We start from the raw sequence: 27,847 nt of genomic DNA, 5'->3' as shown, positions 1-27,847 counted from the left end.
TCTTCATGTGCCAGCAACGACAAAACAACAAAGCCCTGTGCTTTAAAGAGGACACAGGTGCTCAGTAACGACAATCTTGTGTGTAAAATGTCCTCGCGTTACAGCACCGCACAATCCCTTAGCATGCACATCGAGCAAGTTTTCATCGCTGCTGCAGATTAATTCGCGACAAAAACGAGGCAAGATGACCAATGAAATCTCTGAAACGCCCGTTTGTATAAAAGTAAGCAATGTAGGAAGGGTGGCAGAGGATGCACTGAACGTGCCAGGCCAGCTCATTCTATTTACGGACTCTGTGCAATATTATAAACAATTTGAACGAAAGTAATGTAATGGTCTACTTTTTAGTAACTCCTCGATTATTTTCGTTGGGCAGTGATTGTAATTGTGATCGGTGACTTTTTTTTCTGTGATGTGTAAGAGCCTGGGTAAAACACAGAGCATGCCGCACTATTGCTGTTGTAGTGAGCAAGGTATTGAACCAGACCTAAACCCAAGATCAGACGTTATCTTTGGATGCGCCATAACTGAACTAGAATATATATATATATATATATATATATATATATATATATATATACTCTATAATGAAACCAGGAAGAGAAAAAAAAGAGACAGGCGGTTTTAGGTTGAGCTTGGCCACCTTTTCTCTGGCTTTTCATCACGCCTTGACCTTGTGGATCAACTATATTACCTCGTTCGGAAATGCACGAGATCGCTGTCATTTTAGGAGTGACCACATCATTAGGACTGTTTTCAATGTGTTGCGTTAGGAGGCATACCTGTTAGTAATGCACACATAGGTGTTTAGAAATTGGTGACTGTCGATAGCATTGTTCCTATGGTGAAGAACCTATGTATAATCACCAAAATGAAGAAGCTGGGCAGTCACATTAAATCCCACCAGTAAAACTGTAGTGGATAAAATATAAATTGCAAACTGCTATGGAGTTCTGACGTATCGCTTCTGAGGTAGGCTTCACCAACATGATTTTTCGTAACTACTTCAAGCGTGAGTAACAGCCTCCGCGCCTTCTTTTTAGAGTGCAGCTCTTAATGGCCGATTCCTGTGGCGAGTGTTGGCGGCACAACCGAGGGAATGAGCACAACGACGAAAGATAAAAGAGCGAATGCGGAGAGGCAGATGAAAGACACGAGCCACAAACAGCCGAGACCAATGAGAGCGGTCCCTTCAGTGACGTGCTCACGGGAAACTGATTTCATGCGGACTTGCCCGACCGCTCGATGCGTACTCGTAATTGGTCTCAGCTGGACCGCTCGTTTCGTACTATCCTCTGCTTGCATCAGCTCTCGCTCACGCTTGTTTCGACTGTCATGGTTCGCAACTCTTTTCTGATCCGATTGTTTACGTGACGCAAATTGTGTACGACTTTTTGGAAGACAAGCGGCACCTGCGATTACACTGGTACTTTCAACGAGTCATGCATAAAAGCCGATGCCCTTGAGCTGCAGATCAGATTTTTGACAATTGTTGACTCTGCTACATATCGCTCCCAAACTTTATGCCTCAATATATTGCGAAATGAAAACATGTATAGAGCTGCACTCAAATTTCGCATTAGGGAGCATCATAATCATCAGCGATATTTTTTTGTTGCCTTTTTGTGTCGCTCGGGAGCATTGTTGAGTTTTTGTACAAAATTAATTTATGTCCTTTTTCTGTAATTATACTCAGGTTATGCAAAAGAACAGGTATTGATTCAAACCGGTTTGAAATGCCATTTTGTTTGCTCCGAAGTTGAACCGGAGCTGAACCGTTTTTTACTGAACCAAAAGTTTAAGTGAGAGGTGGTGCCACCATGTTGATCTTGCAGAATCTACGTCTTTTCTTTTTCTCAGCTGTGGCAGCAGATGAGGGGCAATCCCAATTCCTTCAGAAAGAAAGAGGCAAGCAACGCACGCAGCCACGATAAAGCTGCATGAACCATTAAATGCCACTTTCGCGTGAAACCCGTGTGCAACTCGGCCAGCGGTTTGGCGTAAAGTGCTACGTGACACCTGCAGCTATTATTTACACATTCACTATGTGCTTTCTGAGGCACGCTCACGTGAGTGAGCGTGCCTCAGAAAAACGGTGATTTGGTGCAGCACTTCCATTACTAAGCCACAGGATCACTTTTACTGCACACTTACTGTTTCACAGTACGGCTAATCTCATGTGAGACACAGCAGGATCTGCTGCTACAATTTTACTGTGCCATACAGCCCAAAGTGTTAGGAAATAGTCTAACCTCCAATGATGTCACACCTGCTTATTGGCGTAAAACTCAGAAACAAGCAAAACAAGAAAACACAGAAGTTGGGTTTTCATTTTCTCCAGTAAAATTGAACCTTTTTTTTTTTTGCATAATAAATTAACAGCGAGTCTTGAAATGAAAATGAAATTCTGGGATTTTACGTGCCAAAACCACTATCTGATTATGAGGCACGCCATAGTGGGGGACTTCGAAAATTTGGACCACCTGGGGTTCTTTAACGTGCACCTAAATCTAAGTACACGGGCGTTTTCGCATTTCGCCCCCATCGAAATGCGGCTGCCATGGCCGGGATTTGATCCCACGACTTCCTGCTCGGCAGCTCAACACCATAGCCACTAAGCAACCATGGCAGGTAACAATGAGTTATGAGAGCATGCCAAACCACTCTAAACTGATTCACTGCTGCCTGCTCTCTGTTGTCCCATTAACTGCAGTTGCAATAAGGGAATCAGGCAAAGCAAGAAAGTGGAGGCCATAGCTGCCTACACTTGTGCCACGGGAGCCTGCTCTGGCTCGTCCTCGGGCGGTGCCGGTCCTTCTGGAATGGGCAGCTGGTCTTCCTCGGCCCCTGCACAGGCACGAATGATTTGAGCAACAATGCACCGGCTTGTGGCCAGGAAACGCCGACTCCTGCATGACGCTGTTTCCAACAGCGCCATAGAGTTTGTCGCATGAAAACGTAACAGCTCACGCGCGAGACCGTCAGCGGAAGTATGCCACGCAGCAAAAAGGCGAGAGAGAAAAAAGAAAAAGCGGGGCCTGTGATCCATGTGACATGCAATACTCCAGCTCCTGTTGGGAGAACGCAGAGAAGGAGTTTCGCTTGCAGAGTATAGACGATGGCAAGTGGAGAGAGTGTCTATGCTGGCAGTGAAGCTCACTTCGTGAAATCATGGGTTGGTGGCACTGAAATATTTCTACCTCCGCTATTAATAAACCAATCTGAAAAATTGTTGTGGTACAATGCTCCCTAGAGGGCACGTAACAACTTCCGGTGTATAACGAAAATTTTCTATGTGACTTGGTGAGGGACCCTTTAAACCTGTAGCAAGCCTGGAGAAATACAAACAAAACGCGACAGAAGCCTCAACTTGTGAACCGATTGGCGAGACCTTCTGCAGTAAATGCCCAAATGAATTCTCTTACCAGGAACTTCTACTTGCTGTTCTTCCTCGGGAATCCCAGTCATCGATGGAACCACGCTGTGGGAACAAAAATGGTCTTAACGGTTATGTCACAATGGAATGAGGGCAGAACAATGAATGATTACTCACGAAGTCCTTCCTGCCAGTTTCCCCTCTCCGCCTGCAAAGTGGGGAAAACGCAAAGTTATCAGAGAGATTTTTAGAACGATTCAAATCACTGAAGCTTTTTTTGAGGCTTCTGGAGGATAAGACGAGTGCATGAGTACCACTTCAACTTTGCGAAGTTAAGAATTTCTTCAAATATAGTTGAAAATAAGTTTGAGCTGTCACAGTGCTACTTTAACAACAATACAAGAAAAAAAAAAAAAAAAAAACAAAAAAAAACAAGGGTTAAGGATTGGAAAGCATGCTTTTTGCATGTGGCAGAGGGTTGATTATCATTTGTGAGTTATATGAAGAAGTGATATCTTAGGACTATCTTTCTTGCCTTGTACTCCGTGCTGAGGTAAGGCAGAGTCCACATAATTTTATTGCGAAAAATTTGTGGCACCAGTGCCAATGTGCTGCCCCACGTAGCAAGTCAGTGTGCAAGTTCAGCATAACACTCCAGATGCAAGAACACTCAACTCAACACAGCGAACAGTGCAAACAGGAAAATACAGATGCGAACCAGACAGACATGCGCTGTTTGCGAGTCTCTTGGCCATCCTTGGCGCTGTTAACCACACTGACCAAAAGCCAACTCATCCAGCTCAAAACCCTGGCTGTGTTCTATTACTCCCTGCAAAAGACTGTATAGTAGACTGCAAAATGCAAGGGAGGGGAGCCTCCACCTTTAAGTCTCCCTCCAATCTAGACAAACAAGAGCTTTGTGAAGACTAGCTGCATCGACGACAAGAATGATGCAGGCTACTGTGGTATCTGAACAATTAAGATGGCAGCCGAGTATCCTGCCCGAAGCTAATCAGAAAAATTGTCTTCCTTGCACACAAAAAGATGTGATGACATTTTAGCGTTCACTTGTAGCAAACCCCATGGCTGCTTTCTCCAAAAGGGTGGGGAATGGGATGAATGTGCAAAGCGTTTGATAGTGGAGACATTTCTATTTCTTTTTACCATTTTTACCAGACATTTTACCGATTTCAGGCGGCGTCCAGCTACAGAGGCAGGCTCCAATAGTTGGGCCCAAAGCTGTCTTCTAGCCATCAAAGTAGACTGGCTTCAATGCTGGCAAGGATTGGAGCACACCGTCTCATGCCGTTCCCCCTATGCTCGTGATCGACACAGGATTCGTACAGAACACTCCACTCCAAATTCAAGGGCAACTGAAAGATTTCACGGATGTATTGGGTATCCATGCACATACACTGAAAAATAGCAAAACCTCCTACTTAGCTACAATGTCTTGCAACTAAGCAGCTGCTGAGTCGGACACACGCTTCAAGATCTTCAGGCGGCTTTTCAAAGCTGACTTCCTTACAGTAATAATGTCAACTGCCTTCACACTACAGCCAAAGATACTCATCAGGTTCGAGCCATACAGATGAAGCTTACTCTCCACCACACATTTCTAGAAGCTGGGGCTTGAAAATGGAGCCACGATGGCTACAGTATGAACTATGAACACAACAAAAACAGTGCTATGGCTTGGTCTCTTGATCTGGCTTCGTCTAGCTCCACAATGACAATTACAACTTTAGGGAACTGGCCGCCATTGTGCAACAAATATCATCAAACCCTTGCCTATTTTCCTTGCTCACACATCGGCTGCACATTACCTTTCTACTTTGTTTAGGAGTTTTAATGTCATTTCTATGTTAGTTTTATTCTTTGCGCACACAGAAAGTCGATGCATGTTTGATTTTGGGGCGTGCTAGAATCAGCCAAATACTTCCAAATGAATCAGCAGTGAGCCGTGATTTTGTGGCAATGCCTCTTCCCGATGTTAATGCGTTTACATGCTTTTTGCGTTCGTGAGTGGCCGCGTTCAACACTCTGTCCGGGGTGGAGTGTCTCTTGACCACTCACGAATGTGAAAAGCGCCGAAAGGCATTGGGCATTGGGAAGAGGCATCTGTTTTCTTTTTCTTTTCATTTTGCTAAAATTGACGCACCGGGCAATTTGATCAATTTCGTAGATTATGTCACAGTCAAATTACCAGAAGTTGACTGTGTGTGTGCCTGGGGAGCCCGTAATCCCTTATCTTGGCATTTCATTCAAAGATTGTGCCATGCGGTAACCCAGGTGAGAAAAAGAATTAGGCAGGGAGCCCGTACACAGTTGTACTCACTGGCAGTTGAGGTGTCTTGCAGTGAAGGCTCTCTCGCCACTTCCAGGCCATGAGCCGAGGGCAGCTCCTGCACGGACAGAGTTGAGTGCCAGTACTTAGTCGCAGCTTCATTCTTAAATGGGGGTAACGGCAGAAACAGTGAAGTACCTAAGTGCTGACTCACAGCTGATGCTCTGAAAACCGGTGCTGTGTACTGGCTGCTATGGGTAAACTAACTACGACTTGCTACTAGTCATAAAATACCCTTTGCGCTTGTCTTGCACCCTCCCAAAGCGTCTCTTCTTTTATTCTGTCATAAGCCTGCGACCACATCGTACAGAAAAGGCGGCTCTGATCTTCACAGACTGACACCAATTGCAAGAACGAATAAAAGAACCTCGTAGAACATAAAATGGCGATAAATACCTAGGGGCAGTTTTGTAGTTTCCGTCATATCGCTGGCCACATTTATGACTTACCCTTTCTGCAGAGCATTCCGGCTGCAATGAAATGCAAGGAAGAAAAGAATATGTAGATTCTGCTCACTGGGAATCGACGTTCCACGAAGCATTTTGTGGGTAGCTTGGCTATCTCGCTTCATTTCAGGATGAACGAAGTGCTAGCAGACAGTGCAACATGCCTGTCTGAGGCAAGCAGTTATGTGCATGTGATGCATGTCCAGAAGAACTCCGTCCATATGTTTTGGAAAGAAACAGGATAGGACGTGCTAACTGGGAAAACGTAAGATCTGAAGTCTGAAGGCAACAGGAAAACAAAACAAAATTGAGCTGGTAATCAACGTCGGAATACGATGCCACGATGCTGCCAGAGAAAAACATGACGGTATTGCGTGTCAAAATTACAATAGGCATTCTTTGGGTGCTTCCCACAAAGTGACCACTTCACCAACCCCTGCCTAGATGACGACAGGGCCTGGTGTTGACAATTACAGGGCAAAACAAAAGCTTCCCTCAAGATGACAGCAACCACTGCATTCTGTGGAAGTGGTAACGACTGTCAAGGTCAGGCTCCTCAAATTCTTACAAGCTGACCGTCACGGAGATCCAACTAATTGGTGCAATGGGTCAACGTCGATGACTTCTGTGGGAACTATTCTGACTTGAGATTCCCAATTGCCGTGTGGCTGCATAGTATGCAGAAGCAAAGGTGCAACATCAGAGGCGGAGTCCCGTAAGGTGGTGCAACCACGTGTGGAGTTCAACCATTCTGTTCAGCTATGCCGATTGGCCGAATTAAGGTTATTACTCATCTGGTTTACTTCGGGAAAACGACGACTTTGACAGCGGATCTTGGGTACTGTGAAGTGGGTGCTCAGACAAGTCAAGTGGTCCAACGTGGAGCGTGCTCCATATCGCTGGAGCAAGCTGTTAAAAAATAAATTATGAGGTTTTACGTGGCAAACCCACTTTCTGATTATGAGGCCCGCCTTAGAGGGGAACTCTGGAAATTAGGACCACCTGGGTTTCTTTAACGTGCACCTAAATTCAAGCGCACGGGTGTTTTTGCATTTTGCCCCATCGAAATGTGGCCGCCGTGGCTGGGATTCAATCCCGTGACCTCGTGCTTAGTAGGCCAACACCATAGCCACTAAGCAACCACGGCGGGTCGGAGCAAGCTGTGGGTTGTAAATATGCAAAATAAACCAATGTGTTTCCATCAACCTCCTTACTTCATCTCCGCACCAACAAGCAGCTCTCGGCGATAGAGACGGATGACGACGTAGGTCTGCTTAATCAGCTTAGTGTGACGCGCCAGTATAGCACAGGCCAGCTGCCACGTTTTAGGCACTCGGGCAGCGTTGGCAAGCGACCCTCTATGTCACGCCAGAGTCTAAACTACGAACACCAGAACCGGATCCCAACAATGCTCACTTTGCGCCACCTGCAGTAGGGAACGGCGGTGTGTTTGGGTTATCGCCTATTAAAAGCTTGCAGTATGCTTCCAATGGCTCTACAACTCACATGCACTGTGACACAGATAGGTGAAGATGGTTACTGCAATGGGTTGGCGGTCATAGCTGTGAACAGTGATGGACGTGCAATGAGCCACCAGGAGATTTGCTGGTACCGAAATGGGAAACCAAGTACGTGGCAGCATTTTCCAGTGGGGGAGACAGACTAGTACAGCGGGGAAGCTGTTGTTGCGGGCGCCATCTGCTCTCGATTGCATGTGCCTCACACTTTCTTTTGTTGTTGTTTACATGGCACCAAGTGGCCGAGAAATGTGTCGTACGATTGCAGTTTGGCGATACACTGGAAGTTAGAGCTGAAAGATTGTGTTTTTTCTGGGAACGTATTAACCAGTAAAAAGGAAGCGTAACTGTATTGGGCAATTTTTTGCATTTTTGATTGCGAACATTGGCACCAAGAAATCGTACGAAACAGGATCGTATCAACGAGGTTCTACTGTATGTCAGATGACAACAACAAGACGCCGGCATCAAGATGATGACATGACTAAGAACAGTGATATTATTGATGACAGTTGCACGATAACAATGAAATGACAATGCATGCGACATCTGTGCGAGCTGTTGTGCTTCGTTTCCCACTCCTTACTTTTTACCGGCACTACAAACCATGCAAGATAGACAGATATAAACCTACCTATTGCAAAGCTAATGGAAGAGGCAAAGAATGCTTGGAGTTAAGAATTGCAGTAAGGTACAAATGTCAACTACACGGTAGCATATTACGGTGAAGCAATAGGATGAACATAGAAAACAGCTTAAGGCAGAACACAACGACTATCAAGTGATGGTTCTAACTGTAGCAATCGTAACATCGTGGGTTTAATCAGTGGTTATGCATATATAAATATACCTCCAAGCACATATTGCATTGCCGAAGGAAAAAAATATCTAGTCATAGAGCAAAATACAGCACTTATACAATGCTAGCAATACAGACAGTAGTGTGGAAGCGAAATGAAACACTTGATTTCGGCTAAAAAGAATATATTTCAGAGATGAAAAAAAAAGTATGTCAGTCATTGGCTATTCTCGCTCAAAAAAATATGTGAACAAATGGCACAAGAAAAGACGGTAATCAATTATGGCACAAAATCACAAGGAGGTGTCAGTGCTGGATGCATGCAAAATGAATGAATACGCAAGTGTTGCAGCAACTGACTAAGTTCGCAATTAATTCAAGAAGAGTGGCAAGCTGTTAATAAATTTACTGCATGGAAGTTGGCAGTGATGGACTTTATGGAACCAACACTCCCAGACATAAGATTAATGCAGATGGATGGATATGGTACTATGGCAAGCTACATTTCGCTGCCATCACATTTTATGTGTGATGACATACTGCGGTTGTTGCAATAAAAATTGCAAACTGATAGTCATTGCTGTGCGTCAAGTTTGCGTCTAGTCTTCACAATGCTCCCTTGCCACAAAAATCAAGAGATTGCATTCACCTGTGCTTCAACCGTTTGCTCAGAAGCTAACTCAGCCACTGGCTCAAGAAGTGGCTCAGGAACTGGCTCTGGAACAAGCTCTGGAACGGGCTCAGCCTCTGGCTCTGGTTCAGGAACTGCATAACAGAAACATGACAATGTCACTCGATGGGTTTGTATCACCTCATCTGCAACCTGGTCACAATGCTAAACACATCTGTGCAGCTACGAGAAAAAAATTTGCACTGTCACTGCTCGTGGACAAAGGCTTAGGGACAGGAAAAAGAGCAACACTAAACCAGTTGAGTAAATAATGTGAAGTACTATTTTCAATACTCCATATTTACATTAATTTGATAAGAAATATGTTGGTTACTGGTGAAATAAGAAAAAAAAATTCCACTTTGTGAAGGTGGATGACCAACAAAGACAACGTAACACGGAAGTGACACAGAATTTTTCACAAAGGTACGAACATATTTATTGTCCCGATCGGTGGTAATCGTGACAATAGGTATGCACACATTCTCGTATCACCTCTGTTATTAAATACATCCATCAAGTAAGGCAATGAATGGCTCAGATCCCCTTAAGCAATGGTCCATTTCATCGTAAATTAAAAAATAATAATAACGCAGCCTCCCATTACGATGTCAGAAGGGAAATAAAATTCTGAACTGGAATGATGAGTGGCAACGGAGCCAGCTGTGGACGAGGACGAATGCGCTAGCATAGGCAAGAGCGTGTTCGAGTGGTTCCGCCGAGGAGCACAAACGAGCCAGCTGTGGAAGAAGACAATGATGCTCGAGCCATTGCTAACGATGATAGTTGTTGACAATGATTATGACAACAGTTACTTCTTGCCAATGAACAGATCATACCCCATTAAGCAGCGAACGGCAACAGAGCCAGCTGTGGAAGGAGACGACAAACGCACGAGCATAGGCCCGCGCACGTTCGTGCGGTTGCACCGACGACCACGAATGAGCCAGCTGTTGAAGAAAACGCTGCTCGGCAATTGCTGACGACGACAGTTGTTGATGGTGATGACAATGGGTTCTTTTTGCCAATGAAAATCAGCTCATACCCCCTAAAAGGACATTAAAGGCAAATATTAAGTCAAGCTAAAGTGGTCGATCGGTGCGCGATTCTCTAAGGCATCAATATTATGGCGAATAGAGCCTTAATAATCGAGAAATTGAGGTAAATGCGGGCCATGATTAGAAACTCCCCCAGGAGATTCAAGTATATTATTTGCCGAATGACGAATGCACTCCTCAGTTAAATTCTGTCCCTAGTACTGAACCACTCGTTGCAAAAAACATCCTTGTATTTTAAGACGAAATAAAATGCTACTCGTCCAGTTCTACTTCATTTCCAAAAAAAAAAAATAGAGGGACTGATTGAATTCACCCTTGAAAACGACACGGGCACACAAAAAGTTTCGTTTTCACTTGACTTTGCACCGCCCACGCTTTTACGTTGCAGTTGTTTCGCTATCGGGTAGTGCTTCGCTGGTTTTACTGGCTCGCAACACTCGCAAAAACTGTAAGTAGCAGAGAATTCAACTTCCACGTGATGTCGCGGGATGCCCAAACGATCCATGCCACTTGACCAAAAAGCAGCTGCAACGGCAAATCCACCGCTCTGTCTTGGTTTGGTACCGCCGACTGTCGGGCGCCCTTTTACTTACCGATGGCAGCAAAGAGTGGCAATGGCATATGGAATGTCACCACTCCCCTGTTGAGTGGCAGGAGATATAAATTTCGAAAAAGGCATTCGGAACATTCAGAAGCAATTTTCTCGTAAACTAAGCCTTTTCTTGGCACTAAACAAGCTTTGCGAGGTTTCTGGAATGGCATTTAAGCAGTCCGCGTCAACTTGGTATTTGCCTTTAGTGTCCCTTTAAGCAAGGGCTGCAACGCAGCTGGCTGTGGAAGAAGACGACGATAACGAACACGTGGGCAATGAGAACCATTAGGGGCAACATCTGCCTCATAAGAAACCACAGTAAAAACGAAACACTACTGCGAAACTCATCCTGAAAAAAAAAAAAAAAAGAAACAAACTGCATCATAGCTGCGACTTGCAGTGAATGACACAAGTGGCACAATATACACCGTGAGGCACCTCTTCCAAACACTTCTCCGTAGAAACGCTTGCCTCTCAAAAGACATGTGCCACTTGTGTGAGTGACAAGCATTATCCCCACACAACCATATTCCATGGCACTTGCAGGGCTGGAACAGCCATTTGACCTCCTGGCGCAGGCAGAAATCCGATTTGGCGCACTCTCCCACATCCATCCGTACACCAGATATAATACCCAATAAATATAACAGAGCCTGCTTTAGGTGCATCCATGCGGCATTCGGGCTTCAAATTGCAAAACTAGCGCCAATGATCTTTAATACAGTTGCAACGGGGGTGTTCAACTAGCAAAAGGGTCACTAGTTATAGGTTGTAGCGATAGGCTTAAAACAGGTCGGCGCTATATCGTAACAGCGAAGCAAGCACTTCTCGTCGTCTTCTTTTTCACAAGCACACCAGCGCCATGCCCACTGCCCAGTGCCTTCAGTACAATCACTCCCCACCGAAAGAGTAGCCATCCTGGCGACGTAAGGACAGGGGAACACAGGGGGGTCATGGCACTGCTTGAGCCGGGAGACGTGGACAATTTCCTGGCCCCGACGACGCTGGTCGGAAGGCGTTTCAATTGGCTCGATGAGGTAGTTGACTGCGGATGTTTGTTTCAGTACCCGATAAGGACCGTGGTACTTGGAGAGCAGCTTGGAGGAAAGGCCTGGAGGAGTAGAGGGCACCCACAACCAGACCAGCGAGCCAGGCGCAAAGCACGTAGCCGTAGTGGATGAATCATGGCGAAGCTTTTGGCGCCACTGGTCCTGGGATGTGAACGAACGAGCGAGCTGGCGACATTCTTCGGCGTAAGCAGCCGCTCTAGAAACAGTCGTCCACTCCGAGGCATCTGGCCGATAAGGTAGAATCGTGTCCATAGTGCATGAAGGTTCGTGTCCGTAAAGGAGAAAGAAAGGGGAGAACCCAGTGGTGCTTTGCGTGGCGGTATTGTAAGCGTAGGTGACGAAAGGTAGAATGCGATCCCAATTCGAGTGGTCAGATGAAGCATACATGGCCATCATGTCACCAAGGGTGCGGTTGAAACGTTCTGTCATCCCATTAGTTTGAGGATGATATGCCGTGGTAGTGCGGTGAATGATGCGACACTCCTTTAGCAATGCTGCAATGACGTCTGAGAGGAAAACGCGACCGCGGTCGCTCAGTAATTCGCGAGGTGCTCCATGGCGTAAAATCAGGTTTTGAAGGATAAAACTGGCGACGTCTTTTGCTGTGGCAGATGCTAGGGCTGAAGTTTCGGCGTACCGCGTGAGGTGGTCCATAGCAACTATAACCCAGCGGTTGCCGCTTGGAGTGTTGGGAAGCGGACCGTATAAGTCAATGCCGACGCGGTCGAACGCGCGCGCGGGGCATGGTAAAGGTTGTAAGGGGCCGGTGGAATGTTGAGGTGGCGTCTTGCGTCGTTGGCATAGGTGGCATGACCGGACATACTGGCGAACGAAACGGTACATACCGCGCCAGTAGTACCGAAGCTGGAGGCGAGAGTATGTCTTTAATACACCAGCGTGGCCGCATTGTGGGTCGTCGTGGAACGTGGCGCAGATGTCGGAGCGTAGGTGTCGGGGTATAACAAGCAACCACTTACGGCCGCTGGAATTGTAGTTGCGGCGGTACAGCAGGTTATCTCGAATGATGAAGTGCGTGGCTTGGCGACGAAGCGTCCGAGAGGTCGGTGCTGGCGACTGGCTGGACAGGAAGTCAATAAGCGAAGAGATCCATGGGTCTTTGCGCTGCTCTGACGGCATGTCGGAAATGTTGAGGGCGAAGGCACCGCAGGTAGAAATAGACGAGTGGACAGGACCAGAGGGCAGGGGTGACCGGGATAGAGCGTCTGCGTCTGAATGCTTTCGGCCTGAGCGATAAACAACGCGGATGTCGTACTCTTGTAGGCGCAATGCCCAACGGGCAAGCCGACCAGTTGGATCTTTTAGTGAAGATAACCAGCATAGGGCATGATGGTCGGTCACGATGTCAAATGGACGCCCGTACACATAAGGACGGAATTTGCCGATAGCCCAAATGATGGCCAGACATTCCTTCTCAGTAACCGAGTAGTTCGCCTCGGCTTTGGTAAGGGTGCGGCTGGCATACGCGACGACGTACTCTTCGAAGCCATCCTTGCGTTGTGCAAGAACAGCGCCGAGCCCGACACCACTAGCGTCCGTATGGATCTCAGTTGGAGCAGAGGGATCGAAGTGTCGCAGCACTGGAGGCGAGGTGAGAACGCGTCGCAGTTCTTGGAATGCGTCATCGCACGCCGAGGACCAGGCTGATAGGTCAGAACTGCCGGTGAGAAGCTGCGTCAAGGGGGCAATGATAGAGGCAAAGTTACGGATGAAGCGTCGGAAATAGGAGCACAGGCCGATGAAGCTGCGAAGCTCTTTCATGGTGGTTGGTTTAGGGAACTCGGATACGGCGCTAAGTTTTGTGGGGTCCGGAAGGATACCGTCTTTTGACACTACATGGCCGAGAATAGTAAGCGTACGAGCGCCGAAGTGGCATTTCTTCAAATTTAGTTGCAGTCCTGCAGTGGAGAGGCACGCAAGTACTTGCTCGAGGCGGTTGAGGTGCGACGCAAAGTCGGTGGAAAAAACCACAATGTCATCCAAATAGCAGAGGCACGTTTTCCACTTCAGCCCTCGAAGAATGGCGTCCATCATTCGCTCAAAAGTGGCAGGCGCGTTGCAGAGGCCGAACGGCATGACAGTAAATTCATATAGCCCATCAGGCGTTACGAAGGCTGTCTTTTGACGATCGGCCTCTGCCATTGGCACTTGCCAGTAGCCGGAGCGCAAATCCAGCGAGGAAAAGAATTCCGCTCCCTGCAGACAGTCCAAGGCATCGTCGATGCGCGGCAGAGGATAGACATCCTTGCGCGTTATTCGGTTAAGGCGGCGATAGTCGACGCAGAACCGAATGGAGCCATCTTTTTTTTTAACGAGGACAACCGGAGATGCCCAGGGACTGTTAGAGGGCTGGATGATGCCACGCTCCAGCATATCGTCAACGTGCTGGTCGATGATACGGCGTTCAGCAGCCGACACACGATACGGACGCTGGCGCAATGGTGTTTGTGGACCGGTGTCGATACGGTGAACGACTGCGGACGCTCGGCCCAAGGCTGGTTGGTCAATGTCAAATGAGGAACGAAAGCGTTGGAGGAGCTTGATAATTTCTGTGTGCTGCGCAGGTGTGAGTTCTGCGTCGACGGCACGAGCGAAGACGTCTACAGGGGCATCAGTCGCGGCGGGAGGAGTGACGGAACAAATCGCAAGTGATGCCGTATCACCAAACGTAGTGGCCAGGAGAATGCTATCGAAAGCTTCAGCGGTACCCAGGCACTCGCCGCGGAGTAGGGATGATGGGCAGGCGGACGGATTGCACACGTAAAGGGCAGCAGAACCGTCGCAAAAAGTGACGACAGCAAACGGAAGCAGAAAGTTCCGGCGGCGCGCACAAGTGGCCGACGGTGTAAACAGAACTGATGAGTTTGCAGCAGAGTTACATGACACAGGAACCAGAGCGGCGGAGAAAGGTGCGATATCGATGTCAGAGGCGGCAACAACTTTAGGAGAAGAATGGTCGTCAGGGTCGAAGCACGGCACTGATAATGTAAGTTCGGCACGAGCGCAGTCGATAAGTGCTTGGTTGACAGATAGGAAATTCCATCCAAGAATAACGTCGTGTGACGAACGAGATAAGACGACAAATTCTATAACATACATAACGTTTTGAATGACAACCCGGGCTGTGCACGACGCTGAAGGCTGAATGCGATGCGAGGTTGCCGTACGCAGAGAAAGAGAGGTAAGGGGAATGGTCACTTTGTTCAAATTGCGGCAAAGCTTCTCACTAATAATAGAAACGGCGGCTCCGGTGTCGATAAGTGCGTGTACGGTGACGCCATCTACGGAGAGTTCAATTTCGTTCGCCGGGTTAGAATGAGGCCTTGAAATGTTCGACGTAAACGCAGTTCTTGCCTCTGGAACTGCGACTGTTAGTTTTCCTCTCGGGCTGGGCTGGGTCGGCGAACCATCGGGGAAATGGATCGGCGACGTGGGGAAGGTGACCGACGGGCATCGAAAGGAAGGCGACTGTAAGATGAGTCCGGAGGAAGGCTAGATGGGTCCTGACGTGGAAGTCGAGCAGGCCTGTAGCTTGAGGCGCCCCCACTGTCAGGTAAACGGGGGCTGCGACGGCGGCAGAATCGTGCTACGTGGCCCGGAAGATGGCAGAAATAGCATATTGGCCGGTTGTCAGATGTACGCCACGGGTTGACGACAGGGGCTCCAGCGGCCGAGTAAGGGACGACCATCGGGCGTGAAGGTGGCGGCGGCACATGGAAGGTTCCCGTGGCCCGGTAGGCATCAGCAGCCGGAGGAGCGTAAGGCCGGGCGACAACATCAGCGTACGTTAGCGGCCCAGCTGCAGGCTGCGGAGGAGCCAAGGTTGTCGACGGCTCGGGTGTGCTGTTCGCCAGAGAGAGTTGGCGGGCAACTTCCAGACGGATAAACTGCTTTATCTCTGGCATTAAAGCAGAGATGTCGGCAGCGTCGCGGCCGAAATCCAACGGAGATAGATCCGTGGTGTCCTGCTGAGCAGCGCGCGTTGAAGCACGCTGCTTGCGCAGCTCGTCATACTGCTGACATAGCTGTATGACTTCGGCAATCGTCCGCGGACTCTTCGCGACGAGCATCTGGAAGGCATGGTCATCGATGCCTTTCATGACGTGCTTGATCTTGTCAGCTTCGTCCATAGATGAGTTCACGCGCTTGCATAGCGAGAGGACGTCTTCAATATAGCTGGTGAAGGTCTCGTCCTGGCGTTGAGCTCGACCACGCAAGCGTTGCTCAGCGCGAAGCCGGCGAACGGCGGGACGGCCGAAGACCTCTGCCAAAGTCGCCGTGAAAGCCGACCAGGTGGTAAAATCGGCTTCATGATTGCGGAACCATAGGTTTGCCACGTCAGTCAAGTAAAAGATGACATTTGTGAGCTTGGCGCGGTCGTCCCACTTATTATAGGCGCTTACACGGTCATATTCGGCGAGCCAGTCTTCCACGTCGTGGTCGTCTGTGCCGCTGAATATAGCCGGATCGCGCTGGCGGATCACGCCAGAACAGACGATGGTGGGGGGCACGGGAGCAGCAGCCTGGGACGGTCCTGGTTCATCCATTGGAACAGCTGGTGGTAGCGTTCGGCTGCGGAGTTCCAGGATGTAGAAGAGAAACCCAGCACCTCCACCAAATGCAACGGGGGTGTTCAACTAGCAAAAGGGTCACTAGTTATAGGTTGTAGCGATAGGCTTAAAACAGGTCGGCGCTATATCGTAACAGCGAAGCAAGCACTTCTCGTCGTCTTCTTTTTCACAAGCACACCAGCGCCATGCCCACTGCCCAGTGCCTTCAGTACACAGTTACTTTCCATGTGCATGCATCATGCTATAAAGCTGCTTCTACGATTTGGACTTGCACTGCGCATTCGGCGGGCTTTAAACGAGAAATACAAAACTTAGCGGAACTCTGAAGGGCGCGTCAAGAAGACCACGCCCTAGGACACGTACGATTAAACTGAAGTTAGAGCGGAGATGTCCAGATGCTCTCATAATGCGCACAATTGCTCCTGCATTACAGCGCCATAGAACATACGAAAGCTTATTAAATTAAAATCGTAGAACCTGCTCTTCCGCTTGTGCAGGATTGCAAAGAAGGTCCTCGCTCATAATTATATCAGCAGTTGAACAGACGTATTACGAGATATTCTTGAAGTCACACCACCAACAACTGCGCTAATCAATGTGTGATCAAAGTTGCTTTGTTGGTAATTGCATGTTTGCAAGTACGTATTCTACATAACTTGGCAAGAAAAAAAAGAATGCTAACATTTATGTGAAGAATAAAGGGAATAAAAATGTTCAGTGGCTTTCCAATCAGCATCACCCACCAATATTTTGCACCAGCTTGATTGCCAGGGCTGCCCCATAAAGTCAACGTAACACGGTGACCAATATTTTGAATGCCAGACAAAGGTTTCATAAAATTTAAGGACTCAATCTGTGCAAGTCGTGTCATTAACCTTATTCCCGCAAACGCAATTTTTGTTGTTCACGCATTCTCCTACCCTTAGACCCACAATTTGGCCACTACGGTAGACTAAAACCAGAACTTTACATTCCCAGTTTGCATTTTGCGGCTGCAAAAGTCTGATTTTGTATAGAGTGTTTGTGCAGAATATGGAGTGATGAGTCATGATTACAGTTGCCATTGGATACCTTTAACCAAAATTTTCGCAAAAGCAAGTAGCTCGTTTGTCAGCGTTTAATGCATTTAAGCACTACGTTTAACGTTACACCCACGGTGTTTGCCATTAATCGACCCAGATTTACCAAAAGGCCGTACAAGGGAGCCCTGAAATTTATTACGATAGACCGTACTGCTCATTCATTCAGCTTAGAGTACGGCTTTCTTTCCAGACTGCCCCGTAAAAAGTGTGACAGTTCATCATCTTTAGCTGATCAGCATATTACACAAACGTGTAAGACTAACATAAAACATTCGTAATGCATTGTACAGCACAAAAAATTTTTGTTTTCCCGTTGCCAAGTTACAATGTACCACCAAACACAGCCACACTCCAAAGACGCCGACGCTGAAACGGATTGCTTTAGCTTTGCTTCTAGGGCTAAATACTAACAGTCAACAGGCGGCTGTGCGGTTGCCAATGAACGTTGAACATCCCGCCAAATTTGGCGACTTCATTCAAAGTTAGTGTTTTGGCACAAACTGGTGCAGCTGGTAGCTTTGCGCAAAATGGCGCAATTGGTGCAGCACTTCCATCCCTGTCAGAGCATTTCGACACACACCCAAACAGCTTGGTAATGCTCCAGGTTTATTTTTACCACACGACTCAACATGCGAGGGTGACAGTAAATGAAGTCTTAGCAACAGAGCTTGCATTGCCTGAAAGCAGGGCATCATTCCAACTGGCTGTCAACATGAAAACATGTCAATTTGGTCATTGCTGGTTAATAAACCGCACTAGAGAAAATGTACACGACAATGTGATTGCTCTCACTTCTGTGTTGCATCTGTGCTATACAGTCGCTGTGATACAACTAAGCCAACTTTCAAACAAGAGGCAAGCCAAATAAAGGTAGACGACTGTAGCACTCCACAAACATGACAATTGGTGTTTCAGTGAACAATGTGCTCCAAAGAATGATACCTTGCTATGAAATTTGAACGAGAAAAGTAGCTTTAAGCCCAAACTCATCTTTTATAGTTGTTAGTATAAAGTCGGAGGATATTGACTTGCAGTTTCTATTAATTTCTTTACTGATAGCTTAAGTGAGCTAGCCAAACACGCCACACAAATACTTGGACCAATAGCATGAACTGATATTGTACATTTTCTTTATAACAAAATCAGTGGGGCATAACAGTTGCACGCACATGGTTATCCACTTTGAAAACATAAAAGTGGGTGCGCATTAGATTCAGGTAAATACTGGCAAATAATGCAGCGATGTGTTTGGACATTTCCTGCCTCTTGTTTCGGTTCGATCCACCGGATGATTCAATCATTTCTGTTGGCCCCGTGAAGGTGGAAATAAAATAGTTTGACTGTACTTTACCACAAACGAAATTTGCTGCGCTTGCCAGTACGTTATCAGTGTACTTTGCTTCCGAGAGAAACAGTCCCGATGGACTCACCTGGTTCTTCGGGGGCCACGGCTGGCTCCTCGTCATCTGGTCTGGGCAATGTCCGGACTCGCTGCCATGGCACCAGCAGGCGTTTGGAAAGCAGCCCTGTAGAAGCCACAGACTCTATTGACTGTCAACTTAGCGGAAGCTTTTATGTCGGGAGTTAGTATCTTGATTACAGGAGAATCATAATAATTGATGGAACTGATTTACTTTCTTTAAATTGATTTTTAAGGAAGTCTAGTGCATTAAAAAAGAAAGGAATTAGAATGTACTAATAGCTGGGAGCTGGCTATTGATTTAGGTAAACAATTTGCTTACAAAAATGCCACATAAGAAAATTTGATCATAATTAAAGATTGTGTTCACAACTCTAAACCTCTGCAGTAGAAAACAATGTAAACAACAAAATAAAAAACTAACAAAACGGTTCAGCTCTCGAAGCGACCAACATGAGATTGGTCAGGTAACAAAGGTAAAAAAACTAACTGGGTGTGCAAAATGACATCATCCTCGACGGCACTAGAATCCTCGTGCCAACACCTCTCCACTTGCTGGCCGTCCATCTAGCGCACATTGGTCACCAGCAGATTGTGAAAACCAAACTGCTGCACACCAAAGCTTCGTTTGCTCAAATGGACGCGCATTGGATGCCAAGATAGTCCAAGCACGCATTCCATCCCAAGCCTGTGACAAAATAAATTCAAGGGGCACTTTGTCATCCTTATGTGGATGAATGCGAAAGCATCATGGTGACATTCAGTGGCACCACTGGCAGAGTCACGTGACTCGAGCGGCCACGTCAGCAGAAGCACTGCAACGCGACCAAAGGTGTTTATAACCAGGTGCACACAATGCAAGGTCGTGGGTTCGAGTGCCTTAATTAACGCCAAAAGTCATGAATCTTACCAAAAGCCATGGGTTGGAGTACCTTTATTAACTCTATATTAATTAACCATGACTTAATTAACACCAAAGTTCGGGGGTTCGACTCCCACCACAGGTCAAGGGTTCAGAGCATTTCTGGACCATGGCGTGGTCACGCCAACAGTGCCAGCGCCAAATTTTCTACCTCACGAGCCATACAATGCTTTTGCATTAAAATCTCACCAGGAACCACTCGCTATGAACCCCCTTTCACAGCAATACTGGTCGGAAGTCGCTGTTGACCTACATGCACCCTTCAGTCGGGCAAACATTGACTTGTCCTCACACATGAACACTCGCGCTTCCCAGTTGTCGAGTTGGTTCATTCGACACTTTCGGAACAAGTCACACCAAAAATCCACAAGACGTTTGCCCTTTTCGGTATACCAGACTCTGTGAAGTCTCACAACGGACCAGTCTTCAGCAGGAACATGGCCTCTCTGGCAACAGAGCTGAATTTCCACAAATGCAAAATAATGTCATACTGGCCTCAAACAAATGGAACTATAGAGTGGTTCAGAAAACTATTGTTCAAGCTAATCCAGACATCCCACCTTGAAGAAAAACATCTTGCTACAGAACCAACTGCACGCCTTAATTCTGCCCCACAGCATGATGTTTGGCACAGACGTAAAAAAGTCTGCTCCCAAGTATGCTGCCACCATAGCAACAGAACAACACAGTGGAATGACACCAAGAGAAAGGAAGCCACGAAAGCTTATGCTGATGACTGCCATCACGCTCGTTGTTACAACTTCAATGTGGGAACAAGTGTTATCAAAAAGACAAGAGGAAAGAAGAAAACACCTGATGAAGAAACTGTGGCCACTGACCAAGTCAACGTGAAAAAACGCAGACATTTCAGGACCCGTAACTTGCTTCTTTATCTGCTCTTGGCACTCCTCACTTTGCTAGCTTGTAACTTGGGTGCCTTTCTTCTTCCTTTCCCGATGCTGCAAGATAACATCCCGGGATAAAAATTGACCGTTTCTCTCCTCAAGCCACAAGGGGAAAAAAAAAAAAAAGAACAACAAAATGCACATTAGCACGACAGCGTTAAGGCCCGCGTTGCCGAAAATCCAGTGTCGGCGGCAGCGGCACGTGTCCGGCATCAGACGTCATTACGGCAAAAATATTTGAGCTGCACACACCTAGGCCGTTCGTAAGACGCAAGGAATTCACTTAATTCAAATTTCTCAAGCTAAAATACGTAGAAAAATCGCAAGCTACATAATTCTGTTACACGGAAACTCAAACGAACATCTTTCCAGGGTTTCCACAATGCAGAGACCAGAGACGGCGTCTGCCATTTGCGCACGTCAGCGTGTAAATATCTCAGAGTCCAAAGGGCGGAGCACCCGCTTCCTTGAAACACTTCCAGGTGGCGCTTGCCTCCGCCGCATCGTGGTCCATGCAAGAGGCCGCGTTTCGACCAGAAAGCTCGCCTTCGTGCATAGCATTTGCCATGAGCGTTTCCCAGTAAACATTATGGTTACATACGCTGCAGTTGCCGGGAAGCGCGAGAAGCAGTCAGGGATCTTTGAATGCTATCACGTTCCACTTTTAAAGGCGTAGCTTAAGCGTCCTCCATTTTCTTTCTAGTTTTTCCGACTTTTTCTTGTTTGGTCCCCGAGGCATGGCCCACCCAATATTTTCTTGAATTTCAGGGGACTGGGGGGGGGGGGGGGGGAGAGCAATGACTCGGAATATTACAGTAGCAAGTTGCTCTTGCATTATACTTGAATGCACAAACAAATGTGGGAAGCGCAGGCTGGAAGTGATTGAGTTGTGGGCATTGATCTGCATGCTGTATTTACTCACATTCCCAAACTTCCGAGCACACACGTTATTTGTGGATACCTGAACGGACGAAAAAATATGATAGTGAGCGAGGCCATATGAAGTGATAGCCCTGGTGCTGCAATATTGCAAACGACCCTTAGACAGACAAACTATCTAACCCCGGACCCTATTTTTATTCCATCAGTAGTGTCACAGAGCAAAGTGTCCTAGCTGTTCTGTTTTTTATCGTACCTTTGACACTAAGTACTACTGTATAGAACCAGTAGTTAGCATATTCTTATCCGTGCTAAACAGTGCACGCGCTTCATAGGCAATGCGTGTGTTTGGACGCATCATGTTTTCAGGAGTATTTGCGTGTAGTAAAATCTCAGCACAATCCCCACATTGGTGTAGTAACCAATGTTTATTCTCCAGTGCATCTGGCAATGAAACATGACTGCCTAAGACTGTCACAAGGACATCCTGGATTACGGTTGCATGCAGCTGAGAATTACAATACGCAGCTCAGCCTAGTGACTGCGAAAATGTCAGACTGTGCTAGTTTCACCATTTGACACCCACTTTAAATAGTGCAGTGGTCACTTTGAGAGCATTCATTATCACCATCGTCGTCGGCGGCGGCGGCGGCGGAGGCTTGACTTGCGTTGTCAGGTGGAGCGGTAGAAGACCAAAAATGAGGGCATTTGCCCACCTTTGGTTGTGACCACAGAAATATGGATTTCGGTTTGCTGTTGCAGATGCTTTTGTAACAATTACAGTGGAACCCCGCTGATACGTTCCTCACCGTTGCATTTTCCCGGCTTCTACGAAGTGTTTTCGTGGTCCCGACCCAAGTCCCATTGGCTCCTATGCATTATCTTCCCATTTGACACAGCACCCATCTGTAATGTTCCTGCATCTTAGATTGCAATTGAAAGTGGCTGCCACATAAATATAATGGTGCAGGAAGAAATTGACTCTTTTATGTTGCAACAAGAAACGGATTCGTTGCAACGAGAAACCGATTCGTTGCAACAAGCAACCAATTCATAGCAACAGGCGACCAAAGTTTGCGATGAACTAGCAAAGTTGCACAAACATTTGGGAAAAAGCACGCACAGGGCAGTTGGCGAAGCATCTGCAAAAAGTGCGCATCGATTAAAACCTGCTGGGAACCACACACACTTGACCAATTCTGCCAGGGGCTACATTTACTTTGGGGCTTGCAAGGGTCTTATTTGTCTTTCACAACTGCCGGTTCTCTTAAGTCAGCTTCAGCGCAATAGAACCGTGTTATGTGGTGAACCGTACACAAAATACTGCGGTAGGGGCCACTGTCATGGAACACCATATGTGTCCCTTAATAATGCACGCGTGCATATGTGCCGTTCCTGCTCACAGTACGAGCACCGAGACATCTAATAACTGCCCTGCCAGCCACTCAGACTGTTTCTGTAGTTGTGCTGTGGCGATTTGCTATCTTCCTCATGGTTACATTTCCCCGGCTGGTACTTTTCTTTTCCACCGTCCCTTTAAAAACATGTGAACGGGGCTCTACTTAATCAACATCACCCTGGATTCCATGCTGATACAGCTATGGAGCCAGCTAGTATGGTGAACTATGTGTTATGCATGCCTACAATTTGTTCTAATGCACGAAATAAACGGCGTCATGACACTACTAGGATAATCTAGAAAAGAAAAATGAAAATTGAGGAACAATAAAGAGGTGAGAGAAAAAAATAAAGAAAGAATGATGACTTTTTCGCACAATGCACTAAATAACTGAGAAAGACGATTCACTAAACTTATGTAATAGTTGCAAGTCAGCATTTTTTGATCCCATACCATTTTTTTTTTACGTGCTATTGCTATGACACAAGAGTTGTAGAAACCATCAATGATGATTGTCAAAGTCAGCAACACCCTTCTTGTGTAAGCTGCTGCATATCCCCATGACATCCGTGAACCACAAAGCATTATGGGCGACCTCGATGCCAACCGTGATGCCAAATAATATCTCAACACCACACATCTTCCTGTATAAACACGGCACACACGTGTCACCTTGTCGAACCCCTTGTGCCACCTTGGCACATCCATTCTCGGGGATTGGCCAAAAGTGGGCACTCACCCATTATCACATATGCAGCGATGAGGTTGTCTGTCTGGGCAGACACCCACCGACCCAAGTTGTTTATTGGGCCGGCCAGCAGCCTATTCGGGCGCATACCGAATGGCCCATGCTGTCCGTTAGGCAAGACGGGCACCAGTGCATACCGTATTTACACGATTGTAAGTCGACCAATTTTTTTAAAATTTGAAAATCTTACTTACAATTGAAACCAAAACATGGCAACCGCGAAAAAAGAACTACAACATATCAGGGGAGCTACAACATAGTTACAATTTTGTTTAATGTATGGCCCTACCCGTAGCTTTTTGCTATCCCACGCATTTTTTCGCTTTTTGGAAGGGTTTTTCGATATTTCCGAGTTTTACAGTGCACACAACACTCATGGGGGGGTGTCGACAGTTGATGGAAGTGCAGCTGTTCCATTCGCAGCAGCACCCTCAGAATGGCGGCGTTTACGGAGAGTATCGATAGTTCAAGGAAGAGAAGACACCGCTCACGTGTTTCTCTTTCCCTGTAGCTCTTAGTTTCACGGGTTCGACTTGACTGCCGGCTACGTGCTACTTCCATGCTTCCTCGGTCGTCACGAGTGCTCCAGGCCCACTAAACATTTGGCGCTCGTTCACAGCAGCGTTCAAGAGGGCTGCCATCCTTTACGCCAAAGAAACAAATCACTGCGCAGCGTGCCGCAAGTTCTATGTTTCTGAACGGGTGGTGGGAGAGTGGCGACTGCAGCGAAGCAAAATTTTCCCATGCGACAGCAAGCGAAGAATTTTCCACGGGCCGAAGTCGGGATGCTTTCCGGAGCTGTAGGCCAAGCTTGCGGCATACGTCACCGAAATGCGCAATCTGTCCCTGCCAGTGAAGTGCGACACGGTCACGAAACAATCCCAGATCTTCGCCTTTTAAGGACCTGCTACACCGCAAGTACGAGTGGCTGGCGGTAGAAGGCCGTGAACTTAAGCCAACCGGACCTGTCAAAAGAGCCTCCCTGACGAGTGCAAGTGGCTGGGTGCATTCGGCGTGGGCTGCTGTTCCACAATATGTCATGGTGCAGTCGTTTGCCAAATCTGGAATTTAGCTGGATGACGACGCACTGTGGGACCTTAGCAGCAATGACGATGGCACAAGTGAAGACGAGTAGTCCAGTGACTATGCCAGCTACTAATAAGTTTTCGTTTGGGAATACGCCCTCGGGTATGCTCTTCTTTTTTTTTCCTATCACACGCATTATGGGGGGGTGGGGGGTGGGGGGTGTCAACTAACATTTGAGTCGACTTACAGTCGTGTCAATTCGGTACCTAGCAGCCCGAGATAGACAACTAGGGTCACTGGGTATGTGTCACTGTTTACTGCGAGAGATGGTCAAACCATTCAAAGTGGTCAGAGTTAAAAAAAAAAAAAAGGCTACTGCTTTGAAAAAGACTAGGCCAGAAACATGCAGTAGAGGCATGGCACAGGCACGTCTCAAAACTGTGAAGTCAAGGATGAGGATGAGTTAAAGTTTGTTAGACTCGGAAGAACAAGATAACTACAGCGGTCTGAAGAGGACATTTCAAAAGAAAAAAGGAATGGACAAAAGGCAAATGTCCACTACATTGACCGCTTAGTGCGCATACGTACGACGGCCGGGCTGTCGGAAGAGCGTCTCTGCATCTTGCGCTGTGGGCAGCACCGCAATGTCCTGCATCGCCAAGCATCGACACATGAAATTTAAAACAAATTGAGCATTGAATTTGCGACTGCAGAACAGTTTGCATGCTTACGTAAACTTCTAACGGGGAATCTAAAGCGAACAAAGTTACTGTATTATGCAACACGCTGATAACTATGCCAATAATTTGTGAAAAGGACTTTACAGAACTTGCACATACCATCTTCACGTAAGCTGTGAACTAACACAACATATGTACGCCTTGGACGATTGAACAGATACAGTTTACAGAACTGCTCTAAGTGCAGACCTATGAAACTCTAAAATTTGTGCTCAAATATTTTACAAAATTTACCTACCTAAGGCAACTGCTATCACAAAAAAACATCTTGGTGCCCTAAATAAATGCTCGTCTTCCAACAGTTACTAGAATTTCGTTTTCACACCCTAATGAAAGAAATTCCATTAAAATAAGTTCAGCAGTGGTCTAACGAAATTGCATCAATCAGCAGCAAAGAAGCAAAAGAAACAAGAGACTATATCTTTATTTACTAACAACAACACAAAGAAACACAGAAATAATGAAAAAAATTATACGAAAGTCGAGGAAAGTTGCCTTGTTATATCCACATTTAAATTAATATAAAGCCCCGTTAATCTCCTCTATGCTTTCCTCGACTTCACATTATATATGTCGAACATGCCGCGGTGATTTCTGACTAACATTCTGCTGCAAAGCACTAGGTCGTGGCTTCGACTCACAGCCACAGTGGCAGCATTTCGATAGGGGTGGAATTCTAAAACAGTAGCGTACAGCACCGTGGATGCACATTAAAGAATCCCAGGTGCTCAAAATTATTCAGGAGTCCCCAACTACAGCATCCCACATCGACTAATGTGCATTTTCGGGACATTAAAGGGGCCCTGAACCACTTTTTACTTAAGTTGAGAAATACATTTGAAGATAAAATAGACTATTTCAGAAATACATTGCTGCAAGAAAAGTACTTAAATGCGTTCAGCAGAAGCAAAGTTAGGGAAATCAAAGGTCGCATATAATACCGTTCCCGGTATTCCTTCTTCAATCACTTGCACTGAGAAGGCTATTGGCAGAGTCGGGGGGCCCCACAACGCTCTGCCTTACTGGACGTCACCATGACGCGCAGTTAAAATTTGATTTTACATTTTCTAGTAGACACCAGTACTTCCAATTTTGGTGCCTGCGACACGTCAAACGCGGTTGTCTTCAGCAAGCCACAATGCGCTCAACCAGCTGACTCGTTTCGGCCTCATATGGCGGTCGCGGTACCTATGGTACGCAGCAGACGGCAGCTACGTGCAACTGTATGTCGCACACGCGCAGCGTTTGCTTTGTGCACGACAGGGCTCGAGTGCACGTTCGCGCTCGTAAGTTCCTGTCTGGCCGCGCTACTTGGTGCAGTGCGGCCCAGCTTTGTCCTGTACCGGGTTGACGGGCGGATAATAGCCACACCCAACTTGTGTATTTTGAAGCGCTAGCAATAGCTCAATACGAAGCGAAGCCTGCCAAGGCATCTAACCAGGAGCGGTCAGGAGTGAGTACGCGCTGGGCAAGCATTCGAGTGGTCTGACCTTAAGTTGGGCATGGTTCGAGGCTGGTCGAGTGCTGAAAACTCGTCAAAATTGGCAAGACCTGGCGGCAGCAACACCAATAAGCAGGGTAAGCAAAGTTTCATTCCTACACGGGCGGCCACAACAAAGCACGAGCAGAGGATAGTCAGCTTCTTCTGGAAATACGTAATTATTATCAAAATTCAAAAGCAGATTTTTGCTTACTTCAGCATGTTTATTAAACTGCACCAACGAATATACACGGTTACAGTAGGAAGGAGCGCAATGACCCAAACACCCTTCTTTATTGATGTCACCTATTGGCATTGGCAGCCGCGCATGGGAATCTGCTATATTACAAAATAGGGCGTCCAGAAAAGAGTGAAGAGCAGGCTTCTGTTGAAAAGACAGCAGTTGAGAAAAAGGTGACTTCGAGCTCTGCTTGCAAGCTCCACATGTCGCACACAACTGCAAAATCTGGCCGAGGTGTTCATAGCACCATAGGCTATTCCATGACTGCTTTTTCACCAAGCCCTTCTGGACCCCTTTAAGTCCTTTTATTGGATTGTCTGTTGCCTTCGCATAGGCTGTGATCACATCTGTGCCCCGCAAGTAATTGATTGGGGAAGTTAGAGCTTGTCCGAGGGCTAAAGCTTTTTCTCGAAACATGACACAGTTAGTGAACCCAAAAAACCAGACATAGCACGAAAGCAAAGATATGGATACGGTCCTGCGTCAGTCCTTTTTATTACATGCTGCGTCTGTTTGTTGCACTCGCTAACTGCGACAAGTG

At 46.9% G+C, this 27,847-nt stretch overlaps 1 protein-coding gene across 3 annotated transcripts in view; it reads right to left on the bottom strand.

The window, feature by feature from the left end:
- LOC126527901 (uncharacterized) overlaps positions 1 to 27,847 on the bottom strand; it is a 110,891-nt gene that overhangs the window by 11,749 nt on the left and 71,295 nt on the right. For all 3 annotated transcript variants that reach the window (XM_072284267.1, XM_072284265.1, XM_072284266.1), the window contains 7 exons: positions 25,434 to 25,494; positions 18,977 to 19,072; positions 9,135 to 9,250; positions 5,715 to 5,781; positions 3,554 to 3,584; positions 3,426 to 3,481; positions 2,766 to 2,847 (listed from right to left, as the gene is read on the bottom strand). In XM_072284267.1, coding sequence (XP_072140368.1) covers positions 2,766 to 2,847; positions 3,426 to 3,481; positions 3,554 to 3,584; positions 5,715 to 5,781; positions 9,135 to 9,250; positions 18,977 to 19,072; positions 25,434 to 25,494 — 509 coding nt within the window. The remainder of the gene's footprint in view (positions 1 to 2,765; positions 2,848 to 3,425; positions 3,482 to 3,553; positions 3,585 to 5,714; positions 5,782 to 9,134; positions 9,251 to 18,976; positions 19,073 to 25,433; positions 25,495 to 27,847) is intronic.

Source organism: Dermacentor andersoni, chromosome 9, assembly GCF_023375885.2.
Source record: "Dermacentor andersoni chromosome 9, qqDerAnde1_hic_scaffold, whole genome shotgun sequence".
Classification (NCBI taxonomy): Eukaryota; Metazoa; Arthropoda; class Arachnida; order Ixodida; family Ixodidae; genus Dermacentor; species Dermacentor andersoni.
This window is presented reverse-complemented; position numbering and strand designations above follow the sequence as displayed.